The 12,685-nt window shown below is 35.8% G+C and overlaps 1 protein-coding gene across 6 annotated transcripts in view; it reads right to left on the bottom strand.

The window, feature by feature from the left end:
- Positions 1–12,685, bottom strand: part of LOC145246821 (pleckstrin homology domain-containing family G member 5-like) — a 1,071,747-nt gene that overhangs the window by 617,204 nt on the left and 441,858 nt on the right. For all 6 annotated transcript variants that reach the window (XM_080108657.1, XM_080108656.1, XM_080108658.1 and 3 more), the window contains one exon: positions 225–366. In XM_080108657.1, the coding sequence (XP_079964783.1) occupies positions 225–366 (142 nt within the window). The remainder of the gene's footprint in view (positions 1–224; positions 367–12,685) is intronic.

Below are 12,685 nucleotides of genomic sequence, written 5' to 3'. Positions count from 1 at the left end.
CTTTTATAATTGATTTTTCCAAGTACTCTAACCACTGCGCCATGTTGCTAAGTATAATTCAAGGGAAATAAATTGATATAACCCAAGGAAGATCACCCTGGAAAATTTTGAGTACACAAAAGTTTGGGAGTTGGGAATCAAAATGTTTGACTCCTGACTCTGATTCCTGAAAATTGAAAAGCTCCGACTTTTAAAATACTGACTAAGAAAATGTCTAAACTTACCATTGCGAGCAGAGGGCGGCAAATCTAAGACTAAGTGACCGCTAAATCCTGGTTGACTGTGAATGTTGTTATCGCACTCTTTACAAAGTAGTAAAGATTTTCCATTTGTGGCGTTTTGACAACATTCCGGATGATGACACACCTGTTGAAGGTAGAAGAAGGAAAAAAACGTTTAATTCTTTAGATTTTTAAGGATAATCGAAATTAAACAAATCATTTTTATAATAAATAAAAATCATTCTGAACTTTGAACCCTATCGTCATTCCCTCCACCCCAAAAATTCTATGTACTTCCACGGACATTGTTTCCGGCTGAAAAAAAAATGCCCAACTTAACACCAACTTCAATTGTTTAAAAATTCCATATTTATAGAGATATCCTAAGTAGGGAAAATGTTTGTTAAAATTACATTTAAATTTCTGCAGATTGGCAGTCAGGGAAACAGAAAGGGAATTTCAAAGGCAAGTGGTTTGAGAAAAAAGCTATGAAAGTAGAAAGCTTTTTAGCATGTAGAAACCATTTGTAATGAAGTGGTGAGATTTTGCTGCTTGATTAGAAGTATTTACATTGAAGAGCCACAAATGCAGTAAGTTCATCAAACCACATTCCATTGAAACACTTGTAGAACAAGCACAAGGATGGAACATTGCAGTGATGGGACAGGAGATGGGGGCTTGGTAGATAGTGCAGCACCGATTAGGTTGCAGGCTTTTTTTACACTCTTTCTGAGAGAGAGAGAGAGAGAGAGAGAGGGGGGGGGCTAGGGTAAGTTTTTATATGTTTTTATATATTGGATGGCTTTTAGAAATTAACTTTTAAACTAACTTATCTCTGGCCAGGTATTTATTCCCTTTTTTTTCTCAAATCTATTCTTATCCATCCAACCATCCAGCACAGCCACAGCTGAGACTGAACTCACTACACAAGTTTGCAGTGTAATTCAAATCTTTTCCATAGCTGAATACTTGATGCTTCGCCAGGGCTATCAAGAGTATTTTTTATCGTGACGCCATCACTAGATGGGGTGCCCACTACGGCTTAAGAGAGCCCCATCTACCATCGAGAGAAGGATAGACCATACCAGTTTCTCAACCTGGTATTTTACCTCACGGTACATATAGCACCTCGCTGTATGGTCATCAATCTGGTATTGGCCAGGCTCAACGTTGCTTAACTTCGGTGATCTGGCAAGAACCGGTGTGTCTATTCTTATCACTTCCTCCCATTTTTTCCCTGGGCTTCCCCTGACAATTGGCTCTGCTAACTCACCCTGCTACCTCAACTGTTCTACATTTACTAATCCAAAAATCTCATCCATTCTTTCAGCGTGTTCATATTAACAAAGCTTCCTGTTCTGTACACATCTCTGTATGCTGTCAAGCTTTAATCTTCTTTTGAGGTCGTCACACCTAAGTATGTCTTTAATACTTGTGTTACACATCCAACATCTCATTCTTCTATCATCTCTCTCCATACAACCCTCACTGGCTAGGTTGTACTTCTATACATCATAACACTTTGTACTGCTTAATCATAACTACTAATGCTTTAAAAGTACAAAAAGGCTTGTGCCATGCATGTGCAAGAACCCAATAAAGGCTTGTCCTTTTTTTGCAGCGAGCTGACCAGCGAGGTGTCTGCTTGCATTATAATTAAATTTCTGTTCTGTACACATCTCTGCATGTAAGTACAATAAGGTAAGCAGGAAATAGGAAGGGAATTCCAAAGTCTATCAATTCAAGAAAAAAAACTATTAGAGCAAAAAATTTTCAGGCATTTAAAAACCTCAACAGTAAAGGGGTTTTACTGCGTGTTAGGTTAGTCAAGGATATTTACGTCAAGGGGACACAAGTGCTATAAGTTCATCAGAGAACATTCATACTTGTAAAACAGGTACAGCAATGCAACATTGTGGCAACGGTACGGGGGTTGGAGCTTGGTTGGCATTGCAGGAACTATTAGATTGAAGACTCTTTTTAAAGGGAACAACTAGTGGCAGGTGGACCAGTTCAGATGTGGTAACAATACACCATGCTTGGATGAATAATGGCTTGTATATAAGATACAAGCAGATGTAGGAAGTTTTCTAGCTTGGTAGAGGAAGCTCATCTTCTTTGCAGCAGACTTGCCAGTATCTTCTACATAGTTGTTTCAATTTATACTACCTATGAATGTTAGGCTGAGGAGTTTGAATGTTGGACTCTCAAGTAGAGTTTTATCAGCTATGGCAATCAGTGGTTGAAAAGGTTTCTTATAATTGTCAAAAGAAAGTAGCTTTGCCTTAGTAGCATTAAGTGTAACCATCTATTTATGGCATCAACCCACTGCAGAGTGGAGGTAACTTTTTAAAGATTCAGTTTTGCATAGGAGTGCATTCGATTTTCCTACATGTCAAGAAAAGAATATGGTGCTATGAGCAAATATACCTGTCTCAAATGCAATTGCAGCCAAGAGATCGTTTATGAAAATCAGGATTAATAAAAGATCGGCCATCAGGACACATCCGCATTAATGTAATGCTGTATTATTTGAATTATTCGGATGAGTGTTATTTTCACAATGTTTCGGTTGATGTAACCTCCGACCTTCTTCAGATGTATCTTATTGGATTCAGGAATCTTTACGGCACAATCTCATTGACACACTGGTTCTCGCTAGATCACCGAAGTTAAGCAACATTGAGCCTGGCCAGTACCAGATGGGTGACCACTTGGAAAGGTGAGGCGCTGTATGTACCGTGAGGTAAAATACCAGGTTAGGAAACTGGTGCAGTCTATCCTTCTCTTGAATTTGAATCACACTACAAACTCGTGTAGTGAGTTCAATCTCAGCTGCAGCCATATGTTATGTTTTACAGGAATCTTTCTGTCGAACTCACAAATCTGCATGGAATTTCAAACAGAATCTTTTATTTAAATGATGGGGATATCACGCTCTTATTCCATCATGACTGAGTAGGAATTTTAAGTAATTCGCAATTGTATTCTTAGTATTGCACATCATGAGGACTGAACTTTCAACCTCTGAAACAGTGTCACTTACAACTAAATTTTCACTTAGTATTTTATCCGTTACACCAGAAGTCTGTGTGATCATGGCTGATGGAACAAGAGCATGCTACTCCCATGGATTAAATAAAGAGTTGTATCTGAAATTCGATTCAGAGTCCTGAGTTTGACAGGAAGATTCCCAAGTTTGACAAGATACACCGGAAGAAGATTGGAGGTTACATCGGCTGAAACGTTGTTAGAATAGCATATAAGATGAGAATAGTATTCCAAAGAATACAGATTTGCTTATCTCAAAAATTCAGAAATATAATGCTATGTTGTTTAGATGTACGTCATCCTCATCCTCTTCATCATCCTCATCATCATCAGCATCCTCATCATCATTATCATCCTCATCATCATTATCATCCTCATCATCAGCATCCTCATCATCATTATCATCCTCATCATCAGCATCCTCATCATCATTATCATCCTCATCATCATTATCATCCTCATCATCATCAGCATCCTCATCATCATTATCATCCTCATCATCATCAGCATCCTCATCCTCATTCTCATCGGTTTAAGGTCTGTTTTACATGCATATGCTGGATGACTTCTTATGCAAACGAACCTCTTTCACTCTTCTAACTTATTCCTTCTCCCAACTTTTTCCTTGGTCTTCCCCGCTAAATAACTCTGCTAACTTATCTTCCCTACATTCACTATCTCAAGCACGTTCATTTATTCTTTCAATGTGTGCAAATTAACTGACCTTGATAGCTCAACTGTCCTACATCTACTAACCGAGGAATTTTCTTTCAAGGTGTCAAAACCAACAAGACCCTCCTGTTTTGTGTACATCTTCCTAGACTCTCCAGATTTAATCTCCCTCTGAGGTCATCAGATCTAAGCCTGTGTTTATAACTCACATTACACAACTATAGTACTACTATTACTACTGCATGATTCAACATCTTCTGTTTCCAGCTGCTGAGGTTGGACATCTTGTTGTGTCACCACTGGTGTTAATGGCCACTCTCCAGGCATTAGGATCATTGACCAGGTACTCTGTGATGTTACGAGTATGGAGGGCAGCCTTGATGTTGTCCAGCCATCACGTCTTCATGCTTTGTTACAAATAGGTGTGTATTCATGCCAGACCGTGTCAAAACCTTTAGATGTATCAAGTTTCTACCAATCTAGCTTCACTTGCCTTATCCAGTGTATAGTATAGACTTTATTTTGTTTGTTTTTTGTTTTTTTTGTTTGATAGGACGATTATAAAAAGAAAAAAGACAAAGGCTATCCATGCAAAGATAATTATTTTTTATTCAATAACTTAAAATAATGCAAAAATAAATGGTTTGTAAAAATTGCCACAAAATTGTTCAACATGAAAAAAGAGTTCTTTTGCATGCAAAGAAAAATTGAGTAGACCTGTTCATTTTGGCTGGTGTCGTGTGTGTTTATATGTGTGCAAAAGGAAACAGCATTGTAGAAATGTGTATGTATTGACACACCTGTTTTAACTATGTACATCAAATCTAAGTGTTTACAACTCACATTACACATCTATACTACTACTACTACTACTACTACTGCATTAGTACCAGCTCTACCCTGTACTCCGATGGCATCACCAAGATAACAAAACTACTAGACGTTATTTCCATGGCAGGTGCTCGTCTGAACTCCAATCTCTGGTCCCCCCTCGCCAATCTTTCACGAAAAACACCCGTCTAGCTGAATCCACTGTGAAAAATTTCCCCCACTCTTTATCTGTGCCTAAATCAAAACGTGGATTCCATGAACAAAGCTTCTTTCTTAGAACTGCACGCCTGTGGAACTCTGTTCTGTCTGCCTGCTTCCCACCTGACTACAACTTGGATGTGTTCAAGTCCAACGTTAACAAATTCCTAATGAACCGCCCCCTTAAGTAAACACTTCATCAAATCTCCACACTAACGTAATGTACTTGCAATAACCCTTATCCCTGAGTGGCTTCCGGGCCTTGATAAGTGGTGATCACTGTGTAAAAAAAAAACAAAAAAAAAACAACCTAAACAGCCTTGCTATCCAAATATACTTTCCCTACATGTGAGTTCTTAACTCTCTCTAGCAAAACTTTTTTAGGTTTTTAAAAAAATTCATTTTTTTTATTTATTTTTATAACTTCAACATAAAATATGTTTTTTGAGATTTAGTTTTCCAAAGGTCAAAGAAATGTTGGACACATTTTGTCAAGCAAGTGCAGGGGAAAGAGGGGAGGTGACAAAAGGTAAATTTAATCAAAAAAGACAAATTAATTATATTTATTATTGGAATCCTTTTGAGATGAGTTATTTATTTACTTATTTATTTATTTGTGGACTGTTATCCTCATCTTTATAGTTGTTGTTTCCCAACGTTTCAGCCAACTATTCCGCTGACCTTCATCAGGTGGTAAACCGCAATGGAATAGGAATGCTGAGTCTCTTAACTGTATCCTTTAGGGCCCGTGGAATCTGTACAGTTCCAGGTGAGCATTGTCTGAAGATAGCGGTTTCAATCCTACCCAAAGCCGGCCAGAGGCTTACTTAATCAAAAGGCAGTAATTTCTGTGCCTTGTTCGGGGCGAAAATGGAGTAATAAAAAAAAATATCTTGTCATAGTAACTTTAGGTCGACCCATTCATGCTTTCAGCCGATTGAGTGTTTTCCACTAGATGGTGTTTCTTAGCAAAAAGTAAAGGCATCAGAAGGGGAGGATTCTTAAGTCAGTAGCAGAGGGCTATTATCATGGCGGAGGAAGCCCCTTCTTGGCTTCCGTTGTTGGACCATTGGACCATTGGTTCATGTCTGTGAAGGAGATGGCATAAAAATGTCACTTTTATTAATGAGTCACTATTTATCAAGGCCAAAAGCCACTCACTGTTAAAGGTCAATGTGATGGATAAGTTGATCGTTGAATGATGATGAATATTATAAGAGGATTGAAAATAATAAACGGAATTAATAAAATTTAATGACTTATAAGGACAGTTTATGGTATCAAATTTGAAGATGATCATGTTGTAGCCCTCAGGAAAGCAATTTTGTGCCAATGTGTCTCACAGATGGGAAGTTCTTGGAAAGAAACTCTGTTCATGGAAATTTCATTTGCTGTTAGGCACACAGAGTAAGAAACATAAATCCTTTGTAGGGGAGATAAAAAACGAGTTCTTGCTGTGAATGTTTTACAGAGAGGAACTGAAGACTGAAACTAAGGACTTTCCATTGAATATTAGGGACATGTTTGTTTGTTAACTATCTTTATGCTATCAGACTACAAAAATTGAAATTTAATATCTGGTGCTACAGGATCAGGCTGTCTAAAGATACTGTCTTCTTGACCTAAAATGCACCGAACATTGATGTTATTTTTTTTTTCTCTTTGTAAAATTCAATTACATTCTACAAAACCAAAAACAAAAACAACAATTTTCTTCTACAAAACACCCAAACTAAACACCACAAATAAATATTTGAAGATCTAAATAACTTGAAGAATAAAAACTTTTACCAAAATGACGGATTTCAGCATTAAATAACCCCCAAAAAGGTTGATACGTTATAAAACAAAATAACCAAACTAAACTTGAAATCTGATAGAAACTTGACCACCCATCACTCGTTGGGCTAGTAGTTGTTATTTAATGTTTATTTGTTATAAATATTTTTATTCATACAAACAGTTTTTGATTACTCATTTGCAAATATGTTTCAGTTCTAGCTGGGAATAATCTGAACTTTTCAGACTAAGTTCTTAGTATGAAGGCGGCAATGAAAAAAAAAACAAAATCTTCACCTTTGTACTAAGAACTTGGTTTGATGTGATTCAGTTGCTTTTCAGCTAGAACTGAAATATGTCTGCAAATATGTAGCCAACAATGTTTGTATTAATAAAACATACAAAATAATTATACAGCTCTACCTTTTTTTTAATGAAAATTGCTCAAGACAAGGTGCAAAGCCACTGGATGTAAGGAGCTAACAAGAGCGAAAGATGATTAGCACAAAGAGATGCCTATTGACCTCAGTCTTCAAAAGACAAAGGTTGTAAATAGAAAGAAAACAGTAAACAGGAAGAGAGTTTCATGACCTTGCAGTTCTTGGAAAGGACCCACTGGAATAAGAAGCGGTATTACAGTGAGTTATCAAAACAGTAAATTAATGATGACCACTAGACCAACAAGTCAAACGAGCTGGAACAAAGGAGGCAGAGAATAGATCAGACAATTTTGAAGAACACATGCCATAAAAATATCTATAGAAAAGACTGAGACTAACAACATCATATCTTAGAGAGAGAGAGAGAGAGAGAGAGAGAGAGAGAGAGAGGGGGGGGGGGGGTTGCAGTGAAGAAGAGAGGGTGAGGCCAAACAAATTACAGATACGTTTCAGCAATTTATCAAGAACCTTTAAAATAGAACACAGATTCACCAACCCAAATATGACAAGAATACTCCATACATGATCTGATAATAGATTGGTAGAGATAGAGAATATCTCAGGTATGAGTAAGGGTTTAAAGTGATTATGATTAAGCACTATTATATAAACACAGGACTTATAAAATTAACTTTTATGAGTAAAACTTCACACAAGTTAATATAGACACACACAGTTACATTCACCCTACCCGGGTTGAACTGACTTCCCCTGAAGAAGGAAGTATCAATTTCTTTTTTTTTTTTTTTTTTTTTTTTACAAGGAGGTCACCACTTATCAAGGCCCGGAAGCCACTCAGGGATAAGGGTTATTGCATGTACAGTACGTTGTACGTTAGTGTTGAGATTTCATAAAGTGTCTACTTAAGGGGGCGGTTCATCAGGAATTTGTTTACGTTGGATTTGAAGACATCCAAGTTGTAGTCAGGTGGGAAACAGGCAGACGGAACAGAGTGTTTTCCACTAGATGGTGTTTACCTTTCACAAGCAATCCCCAGCTGCAAGTATACAAGGTGACTTCAATAAGTTTCCAGGCTTTTTTACACAGGCATTTAAAATTGTTGTAGACTCTTGAAAAATCAGTATGTTATCACTGTACATTTTATGATATGTCTGACCAAATTTTATGATTTCAGGTTCAAATGAACAGCTACAGCAGGAATTGGAATACACCCTACTAAAGCCTGATTATCAGAGTTAGTGAATTTCAAAAATACAGTCTGGACATGAGGACATTTAGAAGAACGATATGCAATAAAATTCTGTTTTAAACTTGGAAAAAATGCCACAGAAACGTATGGAATGCTTCAGGCTGCTTTTGGACCATCTTGCATGAATTGAGCATCAATATTTGAGTGGCATAAGAGATCCAAGGAAGGCAGACAGTCTGTGAAGGATGATGAGAGGTGTGGGAGGAGTAAGGAAGTCAGAACATCAGTTGAGTGGCCAAATAAAGAATTTCAGTCAAAAGGACCGTCGTGTGTCTATAGAGACAATAATTGCACAGTTTGATGTCAGTGTGGGAACTGTACACACAATTATTAGTGAGGAACTGAAGATGTGGAAGATTTCTACAAAGTTTGTATTAAAGATGCTCAGAGTAGAAAGAAATATGTTGTCATATCAAGATAGTTCCTCACCCTCTCTATAGTCCAGACCTTGATTTCTGTGACTTTTGGTTAATCCCTAAGCTCAAGGAAAACATTCCAGGCTGTCGTTTTGAGACAATTGAGGAGATGAAAGAGGTTGTGACAAGGGTCACTGACACGCTCACACAAGAGGACTTTCATGAAGCCTTCCAGAAGTTGTTGGAATGATACAACAGGTGCATTGCAGCCGGAGAAGATTACTTTGAAGAGGACTAGAGTTTCTTGTGTGTATTATTAATAAAAGTACCCATATGAAAAAAGTCTGGAAACTTATTGAAGACACCTCGTACTTCGCTCAGGGGAGATGACAACGTTATGCTTTTGCAGTTCTTGCAGTGTCAATGTCCTCCTACATACAGCACCTAGTATTTAACTTTGGTAATCTAATGAGAACTGATGCTAACATGATTATGCTGTGTATACAGAATTTATATATTATCTACATTGTATTTATGTCTGTCTGTTCCACTTCTCTCAGAAACTACTATGCCGATCTGGCTTTGTATGGGCCTTTTTTATGATGAGGTGCAGAGAACTAAGTATGATGGTATTTGTTCAATACACAGTAAGGGATTAATAGAGACAAATAGGGGTTGGTCACCATAATACCGCATTTACTCTAGAAGTTTTCTTGAAAACTACTGGAGGAATCTAGGTGAAATTTTGTATGGACCTTTATAGGATGCAGTGGACTAAATAATATAGTATTCGTTTGATGCACAGTTTGGGATTTAGAGGGATTAATAGGATTAGTATTTAATGAAAAAATGAGCACAAATTTAATCATATTCAACAACCAATATAACTTTTACCTTTTTTTTAACAAATTAAAAAGTCTAGTTATATATATATATATATATATATATATATATATATATATATATATATATATATATATATATATATATATATATATAATATAAATCTGAAATATGTGTGTGTCTGGTCAAGATTAGGCTCCTATATGGTTGACTATTTTAAAAAACTGATTACATATAATGATAGAAGATGTGTTGAGACACAGGAATTGGTATGTTTGATTCGGCAGAACAGTGGTTCATTAAAATTGTGGGGTTTGCGTTCGCGCCTGGTCCGCAAAGTATGGAAATATAAAATTTAAAAATTAAAAAAAACGTTTACAAGTGTTTTTGATATAGATGTACATAAGAATACTTTGATAAGTATGTTTTAACTTAAATAGGGATGGTATAATAAAATTGTGGGGTCTGCGTTCGCGTCTGGCCTCCATAGAATGGAAATAGGCACAAACTTTAATAAAGACTTTTCATATCTATCTGCGTAAGTATACTTTGATAATTATGTTTCAGTTTGAAGAAATATGGTATAATAAAATTATGGGGTGTTCGTTAGCACCTGACCTCCATAGAATGGAAATATTTCACAAAGTTTAACAAGGTTTTTTAATATAGATCCACAGAATATTGTGATAAGTGTTTCAGTGTGAACAGGTATGGTATAATAAATTATGGAGTTTATCTATTTTATTTTTACTTTCATCATATTTTGCTTTGGTTTTGATACCTCCAAATTCGAAGCTATCTCATTACAACCCTTCCTTTTCATAACCTATCATCTTTCATAAATCAGAGTTCATTTTTTGTAGGCTGTTTTTGAACCCAGTCAACGACGGGTACTTTTGCTAGTATATATATAATTTTGTAACTTTGAAATTGGTTGATAATCATGTTTTTACAAGGATTACAAGATCAAAGAATTAAAAAAATATACATTGTGATGTCGTAATAGACCCTCCGATACTTACAAGAGGGACTGCATAAAGGTTGTTAAAATCCATACTGAAAATTGTGCTATGGAACAAGCAGGATTTGAACTTGGTATGCCAAGGACATCAGTCGACATGTTATCTACTTCATCACAGCCATTTTCCAACAATGCCAATTAATTTAAAATTACGTTTGCATCTCATCTTTGGCAATTAGACGATCTCATTTTTTTAAATGGGGGTGAAAGGTGATAGCATACGTACAAACATGAACAAGCATATTATTATATAGATAGAAGTATACTCACTATTTCTCCCTACCCCAACGACGGGATAATATGACACAAGGGTCAGAAAATTGAATTTTTAGAGCCAGCACCCTAGAAGAAACCTCTGCCCTGCAAAAAAATGTCTGGGCAGCCCAATCGGCATTCATTGGTAAGAACGCCTCGGGCGATTAGTAATGAACTAACCCCTTCTCAAAAGGAGAAGGTAAAGCCTGGGAAGGTGGACCACCTAAAACTGCACAGGACCAAAGTCTTACCTCAATCAACAGGGAAAAGGTCATCTAGACTTTGTTGGCTTTGGTACTGAGTGAAAGATATAATTACACTAAACTTTATGTCTAGAATACTTTTTTTTTCCAATTTTGATCACATGATTTTGACTCTAGAAAATGTCTAAAATTTAAGGCTTAAGAGGTCTTAATCTATAGTACAAAAATAAAAATTTTTTAAAAAGAATACAAAATAAATATATCCGGTAGATCTCTCTTTAATCCCATAAAAGCGTTTTAGGCATATAAATCTTTTAAAGTGAACCCGTTAAGTATTTTTAAGGTTATTAAAAGCAGGAGAAATATTTTTAATATATTGAATTTATTTTAATAAATAGATGTGTTTGTTTATCAAGAAAAAAAAAAAAAAAATAATGTCTGCACTAGTTTTGGTCTTAAAACCGTTAACATTTAAATTTTGTATTACAACTAATAATAATATGGCTATTCATTGTTATTATTAAAGTGTACAATATTTTAATCCGATGAGTTCATCTCTCTCTTCAGAAAAATAAATAAATCAATTTGCTTACAAATATTTCATACAGTACAGGTGTGCTTTTTTTATGAGGTGATATAATGAATCAACATTGGGACAAATATTGACCAGATTGAACTAAAAATCAAATTGTTGTTATATTTGATAGCTATACTAGTTGGTATACTTATCACAGTTCATATGTCATGTAGAAATAGGAAATAATACCCCCACCCCCTCCGAGTAATAAGTTCTCACTATTCAGTCCAAAACACTGTAAAAGAAATATGGTAGATGGATCCAGAAAGAAGAAATTTCCACAAGAAATTTATGGCATGAGATAATCTTGTGTGTGTGTGTGTGTGTGTGTGTATATATATATATATATATATATATATATATATATATATATATATATATATATACTAGCAGGGGTGCCTGGCGTTGCTCGGGTGTTTGGAGGTGTATGCTGTGCAAAAAAAGCAAAAAAACAAAAAAAATGGTTAATTTTTTAAAACTTTGACCCCTATTATGACCCCTTAAAATTTATAGTTTCGGGCTCAAATCACTTTATTTAGTTAGATCCAGGTTCAAGGAACCTATATTTAAAATTTCAAGTGTCTATACCCAAAATTGTCGGAGGAGTTTGGTAGAGTTCTTAAAGGTCAAATCGTTGAAATTTGACCCCTTAACAGCCAAATTTCTGGCTGACACCCGTCACATCGATTTTCCCAAATCTCAGTACCCGGTATTTCAAATTTCGAGTCTATAGACTAAAAATTGACAGAGTTATTGCGTAGGGAAATGTACACAGACAGACAGACAGACAGACAGACAGACAGACACGTTCACTTTTATAGATAGATATATAGATATATATATATATATACTAGCAGAAGTATCCGTCGTTGACTGGGTTCAAAAACAGCCTACAGAAAATGGACTGTGATTGATGAAAGTATGATAGGTTATGAAAAGGAGGGGGTTGTAAAGAGATAGGTTTTGATACTCAAAAATTTTACCCTAAGCAAAATATGATGAAAGTAAAGATAATCTTTGTGAAAATA

This window comes from Euprymna scolopes, chromosome 24 (assembly GCF_053919585.1).
Source record: "Euprymna scolopes isolate OS-2025 chromosome 24, ASM5391958v1, whole genome shotgun sequence".
Classification (NCBI taxonomy): Eukaryota; Metazoa; Mollusca; class Cephalopoda; order Sepiida; family Sepiolidae; genus Euprymna; species Euprymna scolopes.
Note: the sequence above shows the minus strand (reverse complement) of the source record. Positions and strands in the feature narration are given on the sequence as shown.